General features: G+C 52.2%; 10 protein-coding genes across 10 annotated transcripts; 4 read left to right on the top strand and 6 right to left on the bottom strand.

Annotated features, from left to right (window-relative positions):
- Window positions 1–511: 511 nt before the first annotated feature.
- EJ05DRAFT_528345 (Thioesterase/thiol ester dehydrase-isomerase) lies at window positions 512–2014 on the bottom strand. The gene has a single exon (XM_033748906.1). It carries the CDS (start codon window positions 1757–1759, stop codon window positions 680–682), a length of 1080 nt encoding a protein of 359 aa, XP_033600372.1. The 5' UTR covers window positions 1760–2014; the 3' UTR covers window positions 512–679.
- A 163-nt stretch (window positions 2015–2177) lies between these two features.
- On the bottom strand, window positions 2178–2607 carry EJ05DRAFT_476210 (uncharacterized protein). Its single transcript, XM_033743979.1, has one exon. The coding sequence runs from the start codon at window positions 2564–2566 to the stop codon at window positions 2270–2272; it is 297 nt and encodes a 98-aa protein (XP_033600371.1). The 5' UTR covers window positions 2567–2607; the 3' UTR covers window positions 2178–2269.
- A 465-nt stretch (window positions 2608–3072) lies between these two features.
- EJ05DRAFT_371909 (uncharacterized protein) lies at window positions 3073–4471 on the top strand. The gene is made up of 2 exons (XM_033741148.1): window positions 3073–3823; window positions 4172–4471. The coding sequence occupies exons 1-2, from the start codon at window positions 3473–3475 to the stop codon at window positions 4346–4348; spliced, it is 528 nt and encodes a 175-aa protein (XP_033600370.1). The 5' UTR covers window positions 3073–3472; the 3' UTR covers window positions 4349–4471.
- Window positions 4472–7648: 3177 nt separating this feature from the next.
- On the bottom strand, window positions 7649–7934 carry EJ05DRAFT_371850 (uncharacterized protein). Its single transcript, XM_033741147.1, has one exon. It carries the CDS (start codon window positions 7899–7901, stop codon window positions 7710–7712), a length of 192 nt encoding a protein of 63 aa, XP_033600369.1. The 5' UTR covers window positions 7902–7934; the 3' UTR covers window positions 7649–7709.
- Window positions 7935–9080: 1146 nt separating this feature from the next.
- On the top strand, window positions 9081–11969 carry EJ05DRAFT_476208 (Di-copper centre-containing protein). The gene is made up of 5 exons (XM_033743978.1): window positions 9081–9740; window positions 9794–9930; window positions 9985–10239; window positions 10289–10617; window positions 10670–11969. Exons 1-5 carry the CDS (start codon window positions 9470–9472, stop codon window positions 11796–11798), a joined length of 2121 nt encoding a protein of 706 aa, XP_033600368.1. The 5' UTR covers window positions 9081–9469; the 3' UTR covers window positions 11799–11969.
- A 245-nt stretch (window positions 11970–12214) lies between these two features.
- Window positions 12215–12993, top strand: EJ05DRAFT_500439 (ribosomal protein S7e; the record flags this gene model as incomplete). The annotated part of the gene is made up of 3 exons (XM_033746995.1): window positions 12215–12379; window positions 12490–12572; window positions 12630–12993. 3 exons carry the CDS (start codon window positions 12215–12217, stop codon window positions 12991–12993), a joined length of 612 nt encoding a protein of 203 aa, XP_033600367.1.
- A 236-nt stretch (window positions 12994–13229) lies between these two features.
- EJ05DRAFT_492955 (Cryptochrome/photolyase FAD-binding domain-containing protein) lies at window positions 13230–15376 on the bottom strand (the record flags this gene model as incomplete). Its single annotated transcript, XM_033746078.1, has 3 exons — window positions 13230–14711; window positions 14804–15110; window positions 15207–15376. The coding sequence occupies 3 exons, from the start codon at window positions 15374–15376 to the stop codon at window positions 13230–13232; spliced, it is 1959 nt and encodes a 652-aa protein (XP_033600366.1).
- A 713-nt stretch (window positions 15377–16089) lies between these two features.
- EJ05DRAFT_492954 (protein phosphatase PP2A regulatory subunit A) lies at window positions 16090–18342 on the bottom strand (the record flags this gene model as incomplete). Its single annotated transcript, XM_033746077.1, has 9 exons — window positions 16090–16422; window positions 16473–16810; window positions 16859–16959; window positions 17009–17153; window positions 17207–17321; window positions 17371–17862; window positions 17922–18073; window positions 18124–18229; window positions 18280–18342. The coding sequence occupies 9 exons, from the start codon at window positions 18340–18342 to the stop codon at window positions 16090–16092; spliced, it is 1845 nt and encodes a 614-aa protein (XP_033600365.1).
- Window positions 18343–18693: 351 nt separating this feature from the next.
- EJ05DRAFT_476206 (phenylalanyl-tRNA synthetase) lies at window positions 18694–21176 on the top strand. Its single transcript, XM_033743977.1, has 7 exons — window positions 18694–18965; window positions 19015–19055; window positions 19106–19125; window positions 19173–19249; window positions 19298–19427; window positions 19481–20934; window positions 20992–21176. The coding sequence occupies exons 1-7, from the start codon at window positions 18913–18915 to the stop codon at window positions 21035–21037; spliced, it is 1821 nt and encodes a 606-aa protein (XP_033600364.1). The 5' UTR covers window positions 18694–18912; the 3' UTR covers window positions 21038–21176.
- Window positions 20834–23352, bottom strand: EJ05DRAFT_476205 (uncharacterized protein). Its single transcript, XM_033743976.1, has one exon. It carries the CDS (start codon window positions 23247–23249, stop codon window positions 21168–21170), a length of 2082 nt encoding a protein of 693 aa, XP_033600363.1. The 5' UTR covers window positions 23250–23352; the 3' UTR covers window positions 20834–21167.
- Window positions 23353–23452: the final 100 nt, after the last annotated feature.

Here is a 23452-nt window from a genome sequence, read left to right as displayed (position 1 = left end):
CTCGTACTGGTCTCTGACCGAATACTCCATGTTCCTGGTAGCATGATCAGATTAGATGGTTACGAGTACGAGATAGAGACGGGTCTAGTGGCTAGAAAGACAAGTGTATCATTAAGGAGCTTACAATTCGTACTACTAGGTTAGGTACATGTAACATAATAGCGTATAACAGATGTAGACTTAAAGAGAGAGAGACTATAGTAATTTACTAGACCCTTTTCGGGTCTGATGGTATAAGTATATAAGGATCTTTATACAATTAGCGTCTACGTCTATAGTAGTGTAAGTGTTCGAAATACTTGTCGAATGTTTCCTTTTTTCCCCTAGTACTCTCTTCGCTATATACAATCTTCTAGTATATACATTCTCTCTTTAAGTTTTGACTCCTACACGGTCGTAAGAAACGTATATCTTTTCCGCTTCTCTCTTAATCAGCAACAACTCATACTACCATTTTCTCTTAGACTTGAATATATATTCCAGACATTTTGATAAAGAGAGTGCTCGCTTAGGATTACATAAAGTCTATTCTCACTTCAATTATAAGCGCTATTCTAAGCACCTGTCTATATCTACATCTATATTCCATCCCAAAAGCCCTACATCCACACATCAACACCACCTCCCAAGACACACACCACCTATACACACAACCTCCCACACCACCCAACCTCCAAACCTACAACCTCTCCATCTCCCCCTCCCCCCACCCCCTCATAATACACTGCTGACTCATATGCGCCACCAACACCCCCTCCCCATCAAACAACCTCCCCTCACTAAACGTCCTCCCCCCACCCCCGCGCACCGTCCCCATCTCCTTCAAATACCACCGCCCAAAATCAAACTCCCGCACAAACACCCTCATCGCAAAGTCCAAACTCGAACACGCCGCCGCCGCCTCCAGCCCCAACCCGGCATGGCTCAGCGGCAAAAATGACAGGCACCCGTCCATGTAGAAGGCTAGCGCGCCCATCTGCGTCCCCGCGTCCGTCAGCTCGCCTGCGTGCGCCGGCCGGACGCGCGCCCATTGCGCGCTTCGCTGCGTTGTTATTAGTTCCGTGCTGTCTGTCGTCTGCTTCCGCTCTGTCTCCGTCTCCGTCGTCTCCGTTGCTGAAGCTGTTGCCGTAGCTGAAGCTGAAGCCGTAGCTGTACCCAGCGACACCAACCCCCCTCCCGTCCGCCCCGCAACCCCATACCCATTCCGCACCAACGCACTCCCAACCGGATGCCGGGTATCAAAAAACCGCTCGCCCAGCGCAAACAGCACCCCATAGCGCGCATACACTCCCTCCGCAAAACCACACTGCTCAAACGCCATCCTACTCCCCACGCAGGCTTCCACGGCCGGCCAGCGCATGCTCGGCCCCTCGCTATACTCGAACATGACACGACTGTGCTGCTCGGGCGCGTGGAAGTCTGCGAGGAGGACCAGGCAGGTGCGATTAGTGCCGTTGGGTTGGAGCTGGCTGAGGGTGACGGAGCGGGTTGAGAAGGAGCGGGTGGAGCGCGGGCGGGTGATGGTTATTGTGAGGGGGCGGTCGGGGAGGGTGGGGCCTAGGTAGTGGCCTGTTAGGGAGTAGAGGGAGTGGGAGTTGGGGACGGTGTGGGTGGCGGCGTTGACGGCGAGGCCGAGGGCGCAGCCGCCGTAGGCGATGGGGGCGGTGTTGCCCATGGTTTGGGGGAGGTGGGTGGATTGGAAGGTGTCTGGGGTGGAGAGGGGGGTTATGGCGAGTTGTTGGGCGATGGTGGTGGCCATGGTGGTGGTGAAAGGGATGGAGTAGGGAGTTGTAGGGGATGGCGAGGTGGGGAGGTATGTAGGGGTGTGGGTAGATGGGACTTATATCATGGCTTCAAAGGTAGGACTGCTTGTGGCGGTATACGGTATTTATACCTGAACAGAAAAGTTGTTTTCGTGGAACGCCTTGAAGATTAATAAGTGTCTATCGTGAACCTCGGTTCGACGTGGACAGTTAGTGCACTACCCAATCAAGTCATTCGGACAGCGTGCCTCAATGGGACTCCGTCCGTCGACCTGGTATGTGGGAACGGCATGACAGACCGAGGTTGGCTTGCACGATATGTAATACTCTGCGGGATAGATGTTTCTGTTGCGAACTTGGAGAGTCTATTAGCCACTGTATTACCAAGCTACTATCAACAAAAGCAGCTAGTATACTTTGATACAGGCATCACATAGGGCTGGCTGAAGCTACATCCAAGATCTCCACCATAACATGACAGGTCCTGATCCGTCTGATATTAACATCTACCTCCTAACCACAACCAAAACCACCCCTCTCCTTGACTCTCTCTCGTCGTCAACATAAGCTTCCCTCGCCACACCACGCCGCCCACGCCACGCCTCCATGACGAAGAATCCAAGCTTATTCATCTTCTCCATGGGAGCGAGAATGACGAATGTGGTACGGTGAGCGGACGGGCAGGGCAGCATAACATAGCAGCATAGCATAGCAATCATGCGGCACAGCACGCCACGGTAATTACGCCACAGCGACAAGATCAACATCGACATCAACATCAACAACATCAACACCACCACCATTCCATACCATATACCATCCCACCCACCAATCCCACCACTCCCACACACAGATACCATCCAGATAGCCAGCCAGCCAGCATCGCACAACAACACGCGCAGAGACATCACACTTAAATCCACGAGTAGTTAGGTGCCTAGTAGCGAGAATGAACGAGAACTTACTCAGCAAGACAGTCATGCAGAACGCCAAGCACACCACACCACACCATGTATGTATGTCTCAGGCATCCAAGTCCCGGCCTCAGGCGCCAGGCAATAGATCTCTCATCTCCCACATGCATCACGCACGCATGGCATAGAATACAAACGAAACCACGCGCCTCGCATAATGAATCAGCCAGCATATCAGGCAACTATCACATACAGCACATACATACAACACACACATCCATCAACAACGCGACCTAGATAAGGCATCGACCAAGTCAAGCACTGCATCCCATCCCATCCCATCCCTCCCTCCTAATCAGCAAAAACAGAAAAATAAACATCACGCGCACCCAATCCAGTCCATCCCATCCAATCCCATCCCAATCCTCTCACCGCACGAAACAAGTACCCGTCAAGTATATACCCTGCCTGTCCTCTCTTCACTGTCCTCCATTCCCGTTCCTATTCGTGTTTGTTGCAAGGCCGAACGGAGTTTAGTAATTGGGGGGCCCATTTCCGGGCGGCCAATGGAATGACTCGTGCGGGAGATTGCGATGAGCATGGATGGGTATGTACATGTACAGTAGGTAATTAGGGAAGAGGGAATGATGTTAATAATAACAATAATAATGCGGCATATTTCTTTTTGGCTCCAAGAAACAAAACGGCCCTTGTAAGCTTGTCAGGGGGGGGCCCGTTCGTGTTTCAGGGTGTGCCGCGTGCAATTTTTGTTTGGCTGTTTGTTTCGTGGGGAGAATGTCAGGTCGTGGAAGAGGCGTTTTTCCCCCAGGAATCCGCGCATGTGCTGGCAGAGACTACGTCACTGCGAAAAAGAGCTTGAGAATAGATGTCGCAAAGGTGATGAAAGTGCACACAAGTATCGGCTTGACACGGGATAACTCAATGTATTTGGCCGTTCGATCGAGTACAATCTCCCCCATCCTACCGTTTGTTTTACCACCAAGATTCCATTCAAATAATTACAATGCAAAAGTGCACGAATCGCGTACGTATACGACGACGGCAGAAAAAATGCAAGTGATGCACAAGCAGCAATTAAGACCCTCCAGCAGATCGTTTGCAGTCCGACGTCTTTCCCAATGCCACCAACATCGCTAAAAATGCCCCCTTTCCCGGATTGAACAGATTCATCAAGAGCCATAGTCTCCCAGGGTGCGAGAGATCGTCATTGGAACGGGATGACTGCTTCCGTTTACAAGAAGAAAGCGGCAAAGGCACCAGCACCGGCAACGAAGAGACCGGCGTTGGCGTGGCTAGCAGCGCCAGTGAAGGCTGGGGGAGAGGGAGTAGGGGTGGTTGGTGGGTAGTAGCTGTGCATGTGTGTGAGTTTGGATCTTCGTCAAGTGATCTTCAGAGACAACTTACCCAGATGGCTTGCCAACGGAAGGCTTGGGGATGGTACCGGAGGAGTAAGGAACGCCAGCGGATGGGTAGCTTGGAGGAGCAGACGGGACACCGGTCGGGACAGCGCCGGTGGGCGATGGGGGAACAGTGACGGTGACGGTGATGGTGGATGGCACGCAGGTCTCTGGGAGGACGGGCGAGGGGACAACCGGGGTTGGCAGGGGAGCCGGGACGTTGGTGGGCTTCTCGCAGCCGCCAGCGCAGTGAGTCATGGTCTTGAACTCAGTCGAGGTGAGCACGACGGTGGAGGGAGCGGCGGACTCGTGCTCGTCAGAGCCGTAGCCGTCTTGGCCGTAGTGGGCGGCGACGAGGCCAGCGAGGAGGGAGAAAGCAGCAAAGGCACGCATTTTGGCTGTTGAGGGCGGTAGAAAGGGTATTTGGTTAAGATGTTAAAAAAGAGAAGCGTGGAATAATGAGAGTGAGTTGGCTGGTTCAAAGAACGGACGACCGAAGTCAAGAGATTGGCAGGGTGAAGAAGTGGTGTTGAGTGGTAAGGTTGGAAGCTGGTGAAGAAGAGATGGGGGAAGTGAGGCGTTGGAAGAATGGATATATAAGAAGTGGGAGATTGAGAGGGCGCACGGGCCGATAGGGAGAGTGGCCAGTCATGTGTCTGCACCCAAGTATGTCACGGCAGACTGGAGAGACGACGACGATGAGGACGAGGATGGGCGGGCAATGCGCAAAGCAAGGGGGGGAGGGGAGGGAAGGGGGGCGCTGATTCACCAGTTGACTGCCCATTGCAGGCCAAGTGTGGGGTCTCCTCTCCCTAAACTTCTCTCTCAGCAGCAACACTGGGCAGCCCAGCACAGCCAGCACAGCCAGCACAGCCAGCCAGAACAGCCAGTCCAGTCCCTGCATCAACACATCAACACATCAACACATCAACACATCAACACATCAGCAATCATAATCTCCTTTCGTCCTGTTGCCAATCTGTACATCCTATCTTCCAACTGGCTCTCGCTCTACTCGAGGCCCCTACAATTCCTCCAGCCAACCAGCACCCTCGCCCTAACGCAGGTACACTCTCCTTACCCCTGACTAGCCCGACGCCAATCCGCGCAGTGGTGCCACCAGCCTGCCGCCAAAACAGCGGCCGCCTCCACTCAGGGCGTGCGCCTACAGTAGTAGTAGCATGTACTACTACTACTTCTCCCTCCCTCACTTGCGCTCGCGTCATGCGAACACAGGTGATGTAATTACATCTGTCTGTCCAGTCTGCTGTCAGAACTCGATACTCGTCCTACTCTCTCTCATGTGTCTCGTAACTAATTGACGTGACTGGACGCCTCGACCGTGTGCGTCTGTGTGCGCTTGTGTGTATGTGCGCGCGCGACATTTCGGCAGATTTCCTCACACACACTCTCTCTCTATCATGGCGCGAGGATCCGTTGCGATTGCTACCCTGCCAAGTTCTGATAGTCAGGGGTATTCCATCTCTATCCTTATCGATTTGCTTCGCCATCAAAAAGATGCCCCCCCCCCTTTGTGAGAGATCCAAGCGCGGCCGCCGATACCCCAAGCTGCACTGTGCTGTCCACCGGAGAAAATGGCATATCTCTTCTTCTTCCTCTGCCGTCTATCTTAATCTGTTTCATAGTCGATCTTTTTTTTAAACTCTCACCAAAACGTCATCGGGGACGATTGCTATGTTGTTCACTTCGTCAGTGATGGCTGTAGATAATCTGCGTTGATGTGAGAAGTCTGGAGTCTTTGACATGGTTCGTGAGCTCTGTTCGATCCCAGAGTACAGTAGCCAGCATGACGTGAATCTCTCTCCCTTGTGTGTTTCGGCTTATCAGAAAGGGGCTGCGATCGGGGGGGGTTTATGAAAAGATCCTCAACCCGTGCACACGCTATGTTTGAGCCTCATCCTGCCCCACAGAGGTCACTGAACAGATCAACATTATGTACTGAGCTGGCACATCGCACATCGCACATCGTCGTGAATCGTAGATTTAGATCTTCTGCATCATCCACTGCGTCTCGATGGAGTTGTGCAGTTGTTCGCCAGTTGTGTTCTCGACACCATTCGCAGTCCAGAGTCGCGCCTTTCGCCTTGTCTTCGCTGCCAGTCAAAACGACTCGATTGCTCACGTTTTGTGAGTACAAGCTCACACAGCCGCAAAAGGATGATGGGAGATGCTCGTGCTCGTATGGATGGATGGATGCGATCATAATCCCAAAAATATTCCCATTCACTGCGCCACACGCCGCGATACGTGGCGGAAATGAATTGTGGCTCCCGTCCGTGAAGAACGGCGTGCAATCCGCCCCCTGGTCTTGCTCGGAATAGTGCTTCGTCGGTTTATCCCTATTACCCTATTTACATGATGCTGATATACCCTCCCATCCGATTCCGACTGCGCAGACTCGTCATCTTGGCACGATCATCCCGATGACATCTCAGACGTCCACGATCGATGCTCACACTGTAACTAATTACAATATAAAGCAGACTGACCAGACGGTAGCACCGAAGTTTTTAGCAGTCATTGGGCCTTCCTTCCTACTCCCGGACACACACTTTCGTAATTCGCTCCCACCTTCAATCATCGCGCGTCATATACTGGATTTCTTCTGAGTCGGAGTGGCAGCGAGAATTGAATGCCTTGTCTTCGTGTTTCTGGGCTATCAACTTGTATCGGAGATACTTTGTAATGCCTTTGCTTGGCCCCCAGGAACCGGCCATATTATTTCACATCCAGACGGCCAGACGCTGTAGAGGTCAGAAATCTCAATTCACCCCGGACGATTTCGGTCGTCTGCATTGACGAGCCGTATTTTTTGAGAATGGAGAGGTGTCAGGGTGAGGCTATACAGGAAGACTTCGTTGCAACTAATGTGTATCTGGGAGGAGGGAAGACAGGCGAAGGATGTGAGAGCTCTACAATCATGCTCACCAAACTCTGACACGCATCTACCAATTCCAGTGGCTACGACTCGTACATGGTTACGTGAGAAACGCGAGAGACTTTTCTCTCGTCTCACTATGAGGGCATTTGGGTTGATGGAGCGCTATACCCGACACGGGTCAAACGAGACAGCCGGTCTTGCGTGCCTGAAACATGGTGTTGCATTCGTACAAGAATAGTACAGGGCACGTGTCTGGACCAGGAAGCGCTCGCACGACCAGGGCTGTTCAATGTCGCATCCTCACGTCGCCCCCAGTCAGCAATAAGCCCAGACAATCTTCTGGAAAACTGCAGAAAGCAGCTCGTCATCATGGTAACACCGTGAGAGGCGTGGCAGTGCGGGCGTGTAGAAGATGTCGCTTCTTGATGATTGCTCTGGTGATAGGACTGCCATGTCCCACCACGCGTGTCTGCATAAATCGATACGAGTCTTGTGCTCGCTCCAACGAAAGCAGATTGCGAGCGAGGGCAGGAAAGGAGGAGTGCGAGTGTCTAATACGTTTGCAGGTTCCTTGTAACGCCATGGAGTAGGCAGCACGCTACAGTCAATAGTCATGTGATGACAAACGTCGAATGTTCGCTAGCCCACAAACGCTCGTAAAGGAGCTGGACTAATTATTCGCGAAGACGTGCAGGCCGCGTGTACACTGGCATCATAATGTACCGCATCTTCTATCAGGCAGCGTTGTGCGTTGCTGGACGATGAAGAAGAGACAGACAGACAGACAGATCATGGAGATTGAATTGAAGGATACGGGCAAAGGGGGAAAAGGTTTGGGCCTAGCGAAGTATAAATGCCTTGCACCGGAGATGTTGACAGTAATGCGACAGAGTGGGTGTCGCATGAAAGCCCCCTCGGGAATCCAATTAGAAGTAGCTGAAAGTTTGAATGAAGGGCTGAAAAGTCCGGACTGACTTTTTGAAGTCTAACCACGGACGGGCTTGCTGAGCTGCGCTTTGGCCGCCTCTATTGGCTGTACTTCCGCCGGACACGCAATGAGCGAGCGGACGTCCGAATGGCGAATGCTGCTGTTGCTTGTATGCAAGATTACTGGGGTCTGTCCTGGCAGGAAACAACATTAGATCCACTGTTGATTCGTTCTGCTTAGATGCATCGTATCATCGTTTGGGGTTTGAAACATGATAAACAAACAGTTGTAGCCCTTGGGGTTGGAGTTGGTGAGGATCTACATACAGAGGCATGTTCTTCCTGTTAATGACTTGATGTTGTTCATGGGAGCTGGTTTCACTATTATTATCACTAATTACTACTAATAACGTTCAAGTAGCAGTCGAGGGTTGAGGTAGTAATAGGGGCCGCCCAGCATTTGATTTCATTTGATTGGTAGTGTTCTAGAAAACGACCGAGGCTCAAGCGGCCCGTTGCATGCCAATGGCCCATATATAACCCATTTTGCGTACCGGCCCTCCGCTCTGGTAGTGGTACTATCAACATATTAATACAGTGTGTACTGTAGTTATAATGTTATAATGCATGTAGCATCCATCCATAGACTGTACACCGCCTCGGCGACCCCACAACACATATCCTGACATGACGGGCTATTCGGACAATGACATTCGTTCCGCATACAGTCTGAGAGGATTGCGGTTCACGAATCCATGGGTCACAAGCTACGGGCATGTCACTGTAGCACGGCATGTCGCGGTCCTGAACCCTCGGATGATCATTGTCAATACACTTGACACGAACGAGGTGTTTCAAGACATGATCCACACACACACATCTGTTGCATCCCAACCGGCAGTCTCTCTCGTGTGTGGCCAGCCAGCTCCTGTCAGCTACGGCGACTATACTTTTTCCTGTCATCACTTGTCCGGCCTATCGCTCCCCCAGCATGTGGCTTTCGGCTGCCGCTGCAGCTTCTGGTTGGTGAGACGAGCGAAACGCCAGTCTAGATCCCCGCCATGCATCTTCCGCTTTTGGGCATGCCCCTGCCAGTGGCTGCCAACGTTTAGTTTGAAGGTTCTGGCTAACTAGATACATATTCCTGAGATCGCTCGCATCCCCATTCTGTCCTGCTTGCTCTTCAACATCTTCAAGGCCCGGGCGACTTTGCATCTCTCTCTCTCTCTCTCTCTCTTTCTCGCACTCTCTCTCTCCTCTGTTGCCATTCTTGCTTCCACTTCTTCTCCTTCTTCTTCTTCCCCCCGTGTACATCAATCTGCCTCGGGGACTTTTCTCCTGTCAACTCGTTCATTACTGCTCCTTGTTGCCATTTCAACGTATCCACTCATTGGTCAAGGTCTGCTACATGTATTTTCCGGTCTGATTTGGCAACAAATACCCATACCCAATTTCCCAGTATCTGCTTCGACCGGGCCCGCAGACGAACAATTGCGATCAGCTACATCGTTTCCTCACATTCTTTCTTGAGCGTTTCCGTGCAAGATGCGCTTCGATCTCACCACGAGCCTCACTTGGCTCCTGGCTGCTTCTTCTTTTACCGATGGTGTCTCTGCCAGTCCAGCCGAGTCGTCTGATCCTCTCGTCAAGCGAGCATACACTGCCATTACAGGTCCATCTGGCAATGCATGCTCACGTCTTGAAGTGCGTGACCTTCAAAAGAACAACCCCGACCAATGGAACCTGTTCTTGTTAGCTATGCAGAACTTCGAGGCCATGGATCAAAAGGATAAGTTCTCCTATTATCAATTATCAGGTCAGTGGCCATCTCCTCAGCTCCTCGGAATGACCACTCTTACCATTTGATAGCTGTCCACGGGCGCCCCTTCACTCCCTGGAATGACGTCGCTCGAAAGTCGAGAAGCGATGGCAGCGGCGCCGGCTATTGCTTCCACATCTCAAACATGTTCTTGCCTTGGCATAGACCATATCTGGCCGCGTATGAGGTGCGACTAGTGGTCCGATCAAACGTCTTTACATAAACTTATCATGTCCTATAGAAAGCCATCGACGACAGAATTCCGTTTGTAATTCAGCAATTTCCAGCAGACCAACGCAGCAGGTGGGAGCGAGCTCGAAATTGCTTCCGTCTACCGTACTGGGACACTGCGCGCAGAGATTCCGGAGGAGAGACTCTGCCTTCGATCATCACCGATGAAACCGTTACCATGGACACTCCGACTGGCAGACGATCCGTTCCCAACCCGTTGGCTTACTACCGCTTCAACTCCACCTCTGAACTGGGTGCTCAGAAGGTCTGAATCGCTCGCCATCTGTCAGGTTTAAAAACTAAATAGCATCTAGTGGCAAGATTGGCAACGCACATACCGAGAGCCCACGACAGGCGGCAAAGATGCGCAAAGCAATATTTCGAAGCTCAAGAGCGATCTCAACACTGAGCAACCGAAGCTCAAGAAGAGAATCTATGATCTGATGACTTCACAAAAGGAGTATCGTCTGTTCAGCACTGAGGCTACTGGCGGTAACACCGGCAATAAAGAGAGCCACGACAGCTTGGAAAGTGTACACGACTCTGCGCATATGATCATTGGGTCTGGAAGTAATGGCAACAACGGCCACATGTGGTTTTTGGACTATTCTGCATTTGACCCCATCTTCTGGCTGCATCACTGGTGGGTCTGAAAAAGAATCTAGAGTTACACGACAGATACTGACAATAACTAGTAACATGGATCGACTGGGAGCAATTTGGCAGACAATCAACCCTAACAGTTATGTGGTTGAAAGCAGAACTACTCGCGATAACGCTGTCTTGATGAAAGACTCGGTAACTAATGGGGATACAGCGCTGGTCCCCTTTACACAGAAGACAGATGGGACCATGTGGACACCAAACACCGCACGCTACACGACGACCTTTGGCTACTACTATCCTGAAACCGGGCCTGGGTCTACCTCGGACAGCGCAAAGGCTGCTGTGAACAATCTTTACGGTCCAACTCAGACGCCACCTACTCAGAATAAAGATACCGCCAAGCCAAAGTCTAATTCATTCAACCTGTTCGACTGGAAACGTTCTTTCCGCCAGCTCTCTGAGCGCACCAACGAGGCATGGGAAGGCTATGCTCCCTCGGTTGGCCAGCGAGAGTACATTGCAACTTTGAACTATGACAAATTCGCAATTGACGGATCATATGCCATATACTTTTTCCTCAACGGCGGCAAGTCCTCCAACTCTACCATATCAGGAAAGAACCTGACCTCCCATACTGATATTGGTCTGTTCGATTCCAACGATGCCAGTACTTTCATGTCCTCTCCAAACTACGTTGGCATGCACGGTGTGCTGTCGTCAACTGCGAAGATGAACCAATCCTCGATCGGAAGCGCGGCAATTCAGCTTCTTCCCGCACTTCAACTCCATCATGACGCAGGTCTACTGGAGTCCCTAGAGGAGAACTCTGTCAAGGCATATCTGAAGCAGAACCTTGATTGGAGGGTTCTCATCTCCACCGGCGATGTTCTCACAGCCGACGAGATTCCTAGCCTCACCATCGGTGTTATCTCGAAGAAGGTTGACTCCGTCGCAACCGCCAACACTTTCCCAACCTATAGCGATATCCAAACACACCCTGAGATCACTGCGGACAAACCTGCCGGTTACTCGAGCGAAGAACCCATTCCTTATAGTTCGCCTTCGCAAGACGCCCCTGCCGATTCGTCCCCTGGGTCGTCGTACGAGGCTCCGACCGGGTCTCCGGTTGGCAGCCCTTCCACATGTACTTCGGAGCCCGTGTATGAGTATGTATATGTGAATGGGAATGGGGACTACTTGTATACGAGCATGTCGTGATATAGTTGTTTGATATCATATGTATATTTTTTGTAATTGTTCTATTCCTCGCCGGGTTTCCTGCTGTGTTGTGCTCCCTCCCGCATCCAGAGTTTCATATATATGTACATAATATACCTAGTAGTGAAGTACTCGGCGCTCCCTGCGAGGGAATTAATATAGTGTTTGGACTAAGATTAGTCGAAAAGAACTCGTGATTTTGGCCCGTGAATGTGTCAATGCGGCTGGCTGGTGAGCGTTTACAAGGATATTGAAGCTGGCTGGGCCCAAGACATGCTAGTCTACATTGGGCTAGACCCTGCGTGTGCATTTCGCTTAGCGATTTTCGCTGCCACCACACGTTTCGAAAACCTCCACGACTTCGTCTACAACAGCAGCTCTACACCACCCATCCGACAAAACCGACAATCGCCAAAATGTCGACGGCATCATCCCTCAACAAGATCGCGGCCAACAGCCCCTCGAGGCAGACCCCGTCCGAGATCGAGCAGAGCATTGCCAATGCTCTCTACGACCTCGAGACCAACATCCCAGACATGCGCAGCGCTCTGAGGCCTCTCCAGTTCACCAGCGCCCGCGAGGTAAGATAAGACACAACCACCGGCCCGACCTGGTTCTCCCAATATACAACTGTTGGAAACGAAGAGGCGGTGGGCACTGGGCAGCTTCGCTGACACCAGGATTCTTACAGATCGAGGTTGGTAATGGCAGGAAGGCGATTGTCATCTTCGTCCCCGTCCCTTTCCTTCCCGGCTGGCACAAGTCGCAACAGCGGTAAGTATGCCACCCCGAACAACTAAAGTGCTTTTGACTGACGACAGGCCTTGCTAGTCTCACCCGTGAGCTCGAGAAGAAGTTCTCCGACCGCCACGTTCTCATCGTCGCCTCTCGCCGCATTCTCCCCCGTCCTAAGCGCTCCAACCGCTCCCGCAACACCCAGAAGCAGAAGCGCCCGCGTTCGCGCACCCTGACTGCTGTTCACGACGCTATCCTACACGACCTTGTCTACCCGGTCGAGATCGTTGGCAAGCGTCTGCGTACCCGTGAGGACGGCTCCAAGATCCTGAAGATTGTCCTCGACGAGAAGGAGCGTGGCGGTGTGGACTACAGATTAGACACCTACTCTGAGGTCTACAAGCGATTGACCGGCAAGGGCGTCAACTTTGAGTTTCCCCAAGCTGGAACCGAGTACTAGAAGGTGTGTGCGTAGGTGAAGGAGTCGGAAAATCATTGGAGTTTCGGACCGGACTGGACTGGACTGGAAAAGTGCAAGTAATGCAATATCCCTGACGGGTCCGATAGCGGAATGAAACCATGTTCTCTATATTCTAGTGACCTGACCAATGATGCCGCTTACATCTTATGATCTTTTGTGCATCTATGATTGAACTTTGTCACGGATATGACAATTGCATTGGGGGGGGGGGAGCCCTACTTTTTGCTTCTCTTCACGTGGCTGTCCAGCGAGCTCTGACTTTTCTCTCGTTGATGCTTCACCCCTTTCGGCGCCACGTCCTCCTCCCCCTCTCCGCCATCATGCACCACCAGCGACATCCCCTCCCAATCCACATCAACATCTCCTTCCTCTCCCTCCGCCATACCCAAAGGCAGCCCCTCACTCCCCTCCGTCGGCCCCTCGCCCGCATCATCAAACCTCCCCCTCCAACTCCCATCCACCACACTCTCATCCGCCCCATACAACCCCGCCGCAAACGCACTCTTCAACCCCCGAACACACACCTCCCTCCGCTCCCCAAAATCAAACATCGGCTTCGGATAAACAAGATACTCCCCCTCCCCCTCCTTCACCCTCCCACCCGCACCCCCACGCCCATCCCCAAGCACCCGACACCCCCACCTCTTCTGATCCGCCACCGGCGCCCTCCAAGGCTCATACACAAACCGCCGATCAAACCGCGCCAACTCAGGCACATACCTCCGCACAAACACACCTTCAGCATCCCACTTCCGCCCAAACGCGACAGGGGAATAAACGCGATAGTACTGCGCGCCCGAAAACGCAGCGCACGCGACCCACTGCCAATTCCCCGCATTGCACGCCGTCTCATGGTCAAGCAGCCACTCCTCAAAGACCTCTGCGCCGCGCTCCCACGCGACATATGCCCCGCCGCGCGTCAGGAAGCATGCTACTGCGTGCCGGCCGAGGTGGTGGATCCAGCCTTCAGTGCGGAGTTGGCGCATCAGGGCGTCGATGAAGGGGTAGCCTGTCAGTCCCGCTTTCCAGCGCTTGAACCAGGTTTCTGCGGCGGGGTGGTCGATTGTGTAGCGGCCTGTTGTTGGGCGGGCGGTGGTGGGGTCGAGGGTGGAGGGGAGGTGCCAGGGGATGAAGCGGCAGGAGGGGTTGGAGATTGATTGGCTGAAGGGGTGGCCGAGGGCGGCTTGGGCGCCGAAGTACATGTCGCGGAAGAGGAGTTGGCCGGTGAGGGAGGTGGGTGGACGGGAGGGTTTGGAGTGTTTGAAGGCGGAGAGGATGTCTTGGACGCGCCAGTAGAATTCGCGGGCGGAGAGGGAGCCGAAGTGGAGGTGTGGACTGAGGAGGGTGGTGGATTGTGGGCTGAAGGCGGTGGGTGCGGTTTTGGGCTTTTCGAAGGTGGCGGTGTAGGTTTTGTCTGTGAGGATGGCGGCGAGGGCGGTTAGGGCGGTTTGTTCGCCGCCGCGGTGCGGTGTGGTGGCGGGTGGGAGGCCGAGTTCGTCGAGGGTTGGGACGGCGAAGGTGCCGGCTGGTCCGGCGAGGGCGTGGTATGTTGTGTCTGGGTTGTTGCGGTGCGCGGCGTTGAGGTCGGGGTTTGCGGCGGGGGGTTCTGGTTCGATGCCGGATAGATCTGTGTCGCCCGGGTCGGGCAGGCTCGTGGGCGCCGGGATGGGACGTGGAATCGTCAGTTTCTTGCCTGCCTTTGTATGGAATCGTTTGATCAGTTTCCCTGCTACCCAGGTAGCTAGGTAGGGAGATACACTCCCTTCCAACAGGGGGAAACAAAACTCACATTCTGCACTTGCGTTATACTCATCGTCGGCTTGCCCCCATTCTCCCGCACCAACTCATCCGGGTCATAAAGCGTCCTGCCCATCCTCACAATCACCTCCACGCCAGCCTTCCTCGCCAGCTCCCTGACCGCCTCGTCACGGTCCCGCGCATACGCATCCGTGTCCTTCTCAAAGACAATGTGCGTAATCCGCCACTTCTTCCACAGCTTCGGGAGGACAGTCTGCGGTGCCTCGCGGACGACGAAGAGCTTGCTGTTTGGATTGATCTTCGTGATTGATTTCGAGACGTCGTTCTGGCAATCGATCCTATTTTCGAATTAGTTTTCTTTTTTCCAGTTTTTTGTTCATGGATATAAAGGGATATATATCAAACAAGGGGGGGAAAGACACAGAGCCACATACAGGAATTGCCATCGGTTCACACCCACTCTGGCCCTGTAGACGTAGTGCGGATCCCAGCACCATACCGGAAATAGGCATTCTGGTTCCAGGTCTAATGCTGCCTGGAGAGCAGGCGAGTCGTGGAGCCGGAGATCAGTCCGAAACCAATATATGACACGTGGAGACGGCATCGTGTACTGATCTTAGTTTCGTTTGTTTTGTTAGTTCCAAGTACTCGTGTGGATTGTCGAGCAGGGATTGTTATCTTGAGTATGCAAGAAATCCAAGCCAATCAAGGACTTATGATACAAAGCAGAAGTTAGAATATGCCCGAGGAAGTCTCAATTGAGGTTATTTGCGGACTTTTAGACACCAAGACACGACAGAGCATGGGTTATGGCTGGACGTGGGATAGTAGTGATGATGGCATAAGTCATAGATAGACCCGAACTGGGTCCGCGCCAAGGAGACCGAGACCTAGAACGGTAACGCGTAAAAACATGGTCGTTCCCGGCACTCACCACATCAGCAGCCGATCTCTAAACAGGAAGAAGTATGAATTGTTTAGGGATTCCGTTTCCCAAGGTATATATCTCTATTCGCGCATCGAGTCGTCCCTACACTACCGCACTCCTCACACACAATGCATCAGCAATCCAAGGCGCGAGCAGATACAACGAGATGCGGACCGGGGAGGAGCGTTACCCTGCTGCTTTTCGTAAACCTATTCAGCTATAAGACCCCTTCGTATTAGCTTCATTGCAGCGCTGTTCGTAGCTGTGGTCGTTCCATTCATTGTAGTCGGTGGTGGGTGCTAGCCTTGCATACTGACGAATGAATTGTATATTGAATCTTCGTGTTCTACTTGGCGTTTGTTCCCCCATTCGGACCGGTAAAACATGCTCTATGATTGCATTGCCTCCGTAAAACTCTGCGCGGCAGTTGTTGCAAAGTACCTGACGTCCGTGTCATCATCCTGCTGTAGCTTCTCGAGGTTCGGCAGTATTTGCTTGGTAATGAGGTCCTGACCCTTCTGTGAACCGCTTGTGGGCTTTCCAGCTTTCTCGAGAGCCGACAATGTCCCAGTTTCTGGGACTTTCTTGAGCACATCAATGAGGACGGCGTATGATTTCGCTACATTGAAGCGAATGTTTGGGATGTCGTCAGCAACAAGCTTGTCCATCATGGGAAGAATTGAAGCTTCTATGACACTGAGCGTAAGTGCTGGTGCAAGGGTCTATTTCATGGTTAGCATATTCCTTGATCCTAAAATTACGCAATACTGACTGAGACTGCGAAGCATGTCGTCATGCGGTAAAGATAATTTGGGTGCTGGCCCATGGCCATGACCTTCGGCACAATCGCGTCGTTGGCCCATTCGACACCAAATACTTCCGTCAGTTTTTTGAGATTTTGCGTAGAAGCCTCTCGAATCGAGAAAACAGTGTCACCAAGCCAGCTCATGCATAGGCTACTGAGCTTCTCGTCAAAGAAGTTTACACCCAGCTGGCTTGCAAGGAGAGGGACGTATTCGATGATGGCTAGACGCACACGCCACTGTTTGTCCTCGGCAAGCTGTACGATAGCAGGAAGAAGCGATTGTGACAGGAGGTCGATACCAATAACTAAACCGGGTATTAGCCTTATACCACCTAATTAAATAGTAAACCGACCATTGTTGACGAGCTCAAGCTTGGAGATTATGTTCAATCGAACATCAGGGAATTCGTCCTTCAGCATTTGTAGAAACATGGGAAGGAGGTGTATAATGGTTCTGCGCCAAAATTAGAGTTGCACAATGGCCACGGATACACTGAACGTACTCGTCCTTGCCTAGAATTGGTGCGAGACCACTAAGCTGAGTACCTAGGGCAGCTCGCACGTGTTGAGACTGGTCTGTCACAAGCTCTTCGATACTTGGCATGATCTCGTGCAGGAGAGTCTCCCGATCAAGGAGAGCACAGAATCCTATGGGAGAGTTAGTCTCAATGGTTTTAGGAGAGGGGAACTCTGAGCCTTGCCTGGAATCTGTCCTGAGACGGCTGTTCGCACTTCTGCCTCGGTGTCCTTGAGAAGTTTCACAAAGGCAGGAACGAGATCTCGGCTTACGACCTCCTCGTCAACTGCTTTGGCGATCTATAAGCTGTTAGACATGATTTCGCGATGAGTCTCATCATTCTGTCACCTTCTCAAATCGATCTGCAACCATGTACCGGACTCGCCAGCTCTTGTCTTCGAACAGGCTTCTCAGTGCGGTCAGAAGAACACCATGACTCGATTGCTGCTCCTTGGGGACGACTTCAGCGATGGCTATGAGGATATCGACTGTCAACAGCCGAACACTATCTTGATCATCACTTGCTAAATGCTGGAAGAGTGGAATCATTTCCTCTATGACAATGGTAGCTGGCATCTCCTTGACGAATTTGGCAAGATTGTTGGCCGACTGTCGTCTGACCATGGGTGTATCGTCGTGAACAAGCTGACCGAATTGCTGACGAAGTTTTTCTTGTGACGGTGGTCCAGCTCTGGCATATGGAACGTTATACAGCCCGGTAGCTGATATTTTTGAGGTAAACCAATCGGCTTTGGACAGACTGACAACTAGAGGGATGAAGTGTGATTCGATCTGCTCTGGAGATAGCTGCTCGCAGATTTTATTTAAAGACTCGACAGCCTGTTTGTATATATTAGCAAAGGGGATTGGTGATTTCGATATAGCAAGACACGCCGTACCTTCTCGCGAACAAGGGGTTCTTCGATCGCAGCCAGGTTCTCCAGAGGCGATAGGAGAACATGTCCATATTCAGGTCCTCCTACGTATTCGACGAAATTTCCGAGTTCCTCACTTAATGCAGTCAGAACTTCATCCTCGTCTTCCACCGACTCTGCATTTTGTCAGCCTCAAGGTTACGCAGTAGCACAGCGGGGTCCTTACCGTCGAGGAAGGGTATGAGCTCATCTCTGGTCCGCTCAGCTCCAAGCGCCAACGAAATGGTTGAAAGTCTGTGGATTGCGTTCAGGCGAAGGAGAACATCGTCGTGCTGCACTACGTCAGTCCTTGAGGCATGTGGAATACCTGGGTTTGGTTTACTTTGAGCTCGTCAATGAGGACGGCAATGGGATATAGCTCTTCGCTCTGTCCTCCGCCTTCCATGTTGGCTTTGATAGATAGGGCTTCTTAGATTTGGTAAAATTTCAGCTGTCCTGTTGTGGGATTGCTGTTGCGCTGGAGATTCTTTCGTGGCAGACGGTGAACACTCGTGCAAACAGCGGTAGTGCAGACAGCTGGCGAGGCTAAGGTGTGCCACAGCTGTACTGTAGTGGAAATATACTGGAGGGGAGAGCGTGCTGGCTTGAATGGATCTGCTGGGTGGGTGCGTAGGTTGATCGTTGGTATTGAACAAGACTGTTGTGTGTGCTTTGCAGCTTAGGAGGGTTGCGATGATGGGAAAGTGGCTAGGGCCTTGTGGCTTTGGTGGGGCTACTCCTCCTCCCTGCAAGAAACGTAACTTTCCACATTTCTAGCGATGACTCTACTGACTGGAGCACCTTCAACACAATTGCGCCTGACGCTCCTATCGGCAATCCAGCGCGCGGCTTGACTCAGACTCTACAATTCCTCATATTATACCACATCAGCAACATCACGCCTCCCTTGTTAGCATCTCCATAGCTTCTATACATATATCAGCACTGCGCCTAGCTAAGGCGCAGAGGTGTGAAAATGCCTACCATTACCGTCGATAAGGCAGAGCTCTATGAGTCCCTCGGGAAAGAGTACGGATCTTCTAATCCTTTGGAAGAGCACGGATTGATTTAGATGCAGGTATACCACAAAAGAGTTCGATGAACTTTGTTTCGAGTTCGGTAATCGGTCCCTTTGTGCGTAAAAAGTTCCAATGCTAAGAGGACCTCAGGAATTGAATTGGACGAGGATGTCAGTGTCATGGGCTCATATCGCTAGGCAAGAGCTAAACTACCTAGACATCAGAAACAGGACTTGCCGTTGTGAATGGAGTCGAGCAGCCACCACAGCTCAAGATCGAAATACCTGCTAATCGGTGAGGCTACCGTTGGAAGAACTGCAGGCCCAGACTAATAGCTTTTAGGTATGACATGCTCTGCTTTGAGGGTATCGCAATGAACCTCAAGGTCTTCCTTGAGCAGCAAAGTCCACCGAACTACACGCTGACGGCCCCGACTTCCGGCGAGCTTCAAGTTATAAACGTGGCTAAAGAGGTTAGCGAGGACTCTATATTCGATAAGGGATGAAGCATACTTACAATGACAAGACGGAGACAGTACGGCCCCTTCTCTCTGGCGCTGTGCTACGGAACATCAAGTTCACGAAAGCGAGATATGAATCCTTCATATCACTACAGGACAAACTGCACCAAAATCTCGCGCGGCAGAGGACCTTGGTATCGATAGGGACTCACGACCTAGACACCATTAAAGGCCCTTTCTCTTACGAAGCTCTCGCCCCTGGGGAGATCGAGTTCATTCCCCTGAATCAAGAAAAGAAAATGAACGCAAGAGAGCTCATGGAGTTCTACGAGAAAGACAAGCACCTTGGGCGGTACCTGCACATCATCAAGGATAAACCGCTTTACCCAGTCATATATGATGCAAACAGAACAGTGCTCTCGCTACCCCCAATCATCAACGGCAACCACTCTAAAATCACTCTGGATACGAAAAATGTTCTGGTAGAGATCACTGCTATTGACGAAACGAAAGTGGAGATTATCAACAATATCTTAGTTGCCATGTTTGGCCCCTATTGTGACGCCATCGAGCCTATCAAGATCGTTTCGGAACACAACAAGAAGTCACGAGAGGTCCCAGACCTCACACCCCGCTCCATGCCTGCCGAAGTGTCCTATCTCAACGATGTCTGTGGCCTAGACCTCTCACCAGCCGAACAATGCCGCCTGCTCGCACGCATGGGACACTCGGCTAAACCTTCGACTACATCACCAAACGACACATTAGATGTCAATGTGCCAGTCACGCGAGCCGATGTCCTGCATCAGGCTGATATCATGGAAGATCTCGGTATCGCTTACGGTTTCAATAAGCTGCCGCGATTCTACCCAAACAAGACCGCCGCTGTGGCTGCCCCGTTGGCGATCAACAAGCTTGGAGACATTGTCCGCATGGAGGCTGCTATGGCTGGCTGGTCAGAAGTGATGCCTCTAATTCTATGCTCACACGACGAGAATTTTGCTTGGCTCAACCGGATAGACGATGGTAACACCGCCGTACGTCTCCAGAACCCCAAGACTGCGGAGTATCAAGTCGTCCGCACGTCTCTCTTCCCAGGACTGCTCAAGACCATCCGTGAGAACAAGCATCACAGTGTACCAATGAAGATCTTCGAGGTCGCCGATGTAGCCTTCAAGGATCTGTCTCTTGAGCGGAAATCACGTAATGAGCGCCACTTTGCTGCTGCATGGTATGGCAAGACATCCGGATTCGAAGTAGTGCACGGGCTGCTTGATCGCATCATGTTGATGCTGAAGAGCACCTTCATCACCCGAGAAGCCGAATTAAGTCACGCGCAGCAGCAAACCGGCGGACAAAAGGCCGACGCGCTGGAGGGATTCTGGATCGAAGAGGTCGAGGACAAGACCTTCTTCCACGGTCATGGCGCTGAGATCCATTTGAGACTGGGTGGGAAGGAGCATGTCATTGGTAGCTTCGGGATATTGCATCCCAGTGTGCTGAAGCACTATGAATTGCCGTAAGTTCCTTTCTTGAATCATCCACATGAAAGTCTCCAAATCTGACCAGAATCTAGATACCCGGTGAGCGCGCTGGAAATCAATCTCGAGGTCTTCTTGTAGTTTGGTGCAGGGCTCGGTATGGAGTCACAAAAAGATAGAATGAAAATCTTGCAATGTCACAAAATGGCAAGCCCGATAGACCAATGCATTCCATGAGGCAATAGCTATAACCCAATGCCAGAATGAATCACTATCCCACGACTTCTGCCCATCCCTCACGGTTCCTCTTTTCAGTGGTACTGCTCTCACGATCCAACCCCTCGCCCACCTTATCCCTGCGCCAACGCACCATAGCACGCTCCCTGATTTCCTTTTCCTCATTCGCAAGAATCTTCCTACCTTGTGCAATCTCGCCTTGCTCGAATCTGAGTTCGTGCGTGTGCAGCTTCTGCCAACCGCGATGAAGCGTGCACTGCTTCTTGTGACACCACGCCGACTCGTCCATTGGTTCAGAGTATTCCTGAGATAGCGAATCCGCAGGCTTAGCCCCGTCATCGTCAGTCATATCGACATCTCCATGATGATCAACCTTGACAGCTGCCGCATGAGCAACGCGAGCCCGTTCCAAGTCCTCGGCGGAGGGATCCCATGTATTACCATCCAGACATGCCCTTCCATACGCGTTATTCCGCCACAACTCGAATTCTGCCTCGTTCCAGCGCAGCCTCGTGTCCCAGCCACAGATCTGGGTTTTGGTCTTGATGCCCTCGCCTTCGGCCCACTGATTTGCGCGCTCGCGGATCATGGAGATGAACTTTTCGCGGTCTTTGAGGCGGGAGGATTCGTTGGTGAGCTTGGCTTGCTGTCTGCGCAGTTCGGATACTCTTGTGGACTCGTGGGCGGTGAGCGGGTAGGTTGTTGTTGTTTCGGAAGTTCCCTTTCCGTTGGCGTCGTTCATGGCACCTGATGGTGTGGCTGGAGGAGACAGGATGCCGGAGCCCAGGCGCTGGAACTCGGATATGTCTGGGACGGAGGTGACTAGGGCTTTGAGATCGCGGGCGCGTATGACGCCTCCCCGCGGTGGAGCTTCGTATTCGTCGTCTGAGTTGTCGAGGTCGAAATCGAGTGCATCTGTCGCGTTGCCCTTGCGCTTGGCTGCCAAGGCACGTTTCTTCTGCGTCGCTGTGTTTGGGGCGTGCAGTCTGCTCACGGCGCGGACAACGTTGCTGAAGAACTCGATACCGCACGCTTCCGAGCAGTACTTGCTCCGCTCCCCCTTCTCGTTTTCATATGCGGGCCGCTTACAACCCTCGCGTCGACACATGGGCTTCCAGATGGTGTGACCTTTGCCTTCGGCTTCGCAGGCGGGACAAGTGAATTTGTACAGGAGGAGTTCGTGGTCTTCTTTCCGTAGTTCGACGCAGCGGCTGTGGAACCACTCGTCGCATGCTTCGCAGCCGACCATCCATGTGTGGTCATCTTTGCCGCGACATATGCAGTATATTAAGTCGTCCTCCGTCGTGTCGGATGCGTCTACGTCGGACGAGAGCTGGTTCGAGTACGATGCTGGTGAAGCCCCGGCAGGTGTTCCAGCCTGAGAGGTCTTGTTGCTTTTGGCTGCGGCACCCTTGAATCCCCGGGACGGCGTCGCTGAACGGCTGAGAGGGATGTTGTTCGTACCGGCGCCGTCAACATCGAGTTTCTGCTTCTTTGACGGTCTCTTGCCAGGTCCTTTCTTGGACGACTTCGGTCGTTTCTTGGAAGTTGCGGAAGCCATGGCTGGCTTTGTGTCTGGTATTGTAGTCGGGGTATCCTTATTCCCAACTCTTAGACCGTGCTCGTTGTGTAGATCTGTGACTGTCCGCAGGGTTTCGTCGTCTGCTATAGTAGGCGTGTCATCTCTGGAAGGTTCAGGTTTGATCTTTGTGGGCGTCAAACAGCCTGAAATCTCAGGCTGTAGTGAAATGTCAGGGTTGTTGGTGAGCGGTGAGGGCAAGCGTGTTTGTGCTGACAGGACTTCGTCGCGGTCGTAGCCTGGTTCTCGCAGTGTATCTACTGCACTCGTTGGATGCAGAGGTGATGGATTGTGGAAGGCAGCTCGACCAAACGGGGAGTCATTATTAGCAGCTATCTGCACGCTTGACGAGCTGGTGTGAGCGACATCACTGCCCGGCTGTGAATTGCTAGCGAGAGCGTCTGCGGCATCGTATGCTGTGTTGTTCACTTCGGCGTCTGGCGCGTTGTTGTGTCGCGTTCCGTCCGTGTCTGAGGACTGCTGTGATGGTTCACTTTTGAGCGTAGGGTTCAGGAGGTTTGCGGGATTAGAAGACATTGTAGGCCAGTCACAGATGAGTTGTCCAGAACTTTACGCTCGTGTCTCGAGTTCTGGGAATGGCGCATTCAGCGACGGCGTCAAGATGAAGAATGAAGAATGCTGCCGCCGTTGCAATCGGAGTGCAATTGGATGCGCGTCGCCGCGCTAGCTGCACTTTAGATAGTGCAGGGTTCATCAGGCAAAAGCCTGATGATGCCTGA

The sequence above is a fragment of the Pseudovirgaria hyperparasitica genome (assembly GCF_010093815.1).
Source record: "Pseudovirgaria hyperparasitica strain CBS 121739 unplaced genomic scaffold EJ05scaffold_8, whole genome shotgun sequence".
NCBI classification, from domain to species: domain Eukaryota; kingdom Fungi; phylum Ascomycota; class Dothideomycetes; order Acrospermales; family Acrospermaceae; genus Pseudovirgaria; species Pseudovirgaria hyperparasitica.
This window is presented reverse-complemented; position numbering and strand designations above follow the sequence as displayed.

What these genes read in the sequence shown, in the direction of transcription:
- EJ05DRAFT_371850 (XM_033741147.1), bottom strand. Translation starts at nt 7,901, where the DNA reads ATGCGACACCCACTCTGTCGCATTACTGTCAACATCTCCGGTGCAAGG.
- EJ05DRAFT_476210 (XM_033743979.1), bottom strand. Translation starts at nt 2,566, where the DNA reads ATGGTGGTGGTGTTGATGTTGTTGATGTTGATGTCGATGTTGATCTTG.
- EJ05DRAFT_476206 (XM_033743977.1), top strand. Translation starts at nt 18,913, where the DNA reads ATGCCTACCATTACCGTCGATAAGGCAGAGCTCTATGAGTCCCTCGGG. An exon ending in GAATTGAATTGGACGAGGAT is followed by an intron (nt 19,126 to 19,172) that starts GTCAGTGTCATG and finishes TAAACTACCTAG; the next exon opens with ACATCAGAAACAGGACTTGC. An exon ending in CTGAAGCACTATGAATTGCC is followed by an intron (nt 20,935 to 20,991) that starts GTAAGTTCCTTT and finishes ACCAGAATCTAG; the next exon opens with ATACCCGGTGAGCGCGCTGG.
- EJ05DRAFT_528345 (XM_033748906.1), bottom strand. Translation starts at nt 1,759, where the DNA reads ATGGCCACCACCATCGCCCAACAACTCGCCATAACCCCCCTCTCCACC.
- EJ05DRAFT_476208 (XM_033743978.1), top strand. Translation starts at nt 9,470, where the DNA reads ATGCGCTTCGATCTCACCACGAGCCTCACTTGGCTCCTGGCTGCTTCT. An exon ending in CTGAACTGGGTGCTCAGAAG is followed by an intron (nt 10,240 to 10,288) that starts GTCTGAATCGCT and finishes AATAGCATCTAG; the next exon opens with TGGCAAGATTGGCAACGCAC. An exon ending in ATCTTCTGGCTGCATCACTG is followed by an intron (nt 10,618 to 10,669) that starts GTGGGTCTGAAA and finishes GACAATAACTAG; the next exon opens with TAACATGGATCGACTGGGAG.
- EJ05DRAFT_476205 (XM_033743976.1), bottom strand. Translation starts at nt 23,249, where the DNA reads ATGTCTTCTAATCCCGCAAACCTCCTGAACCCTACGCTCAAAAGTGAA.
- EJ05DRAFT_371909 (XM_033741148.1), top strand. Translation starts at nt 3,473, where the DNA reads ATGTCAGGTCGTGGAAGAGGCGTTTTTCCCCCAGGAATCCGCGCATGT. An exon ending in GACGTCTTTCCCAATGCCAC is followed by an intron (nt 3,824 to 4,171) that starts CAACATCGCTAA and finishes GCGGATGGGTAG; the next exon opens with CTTGGAGGAGCAGACGGGAC.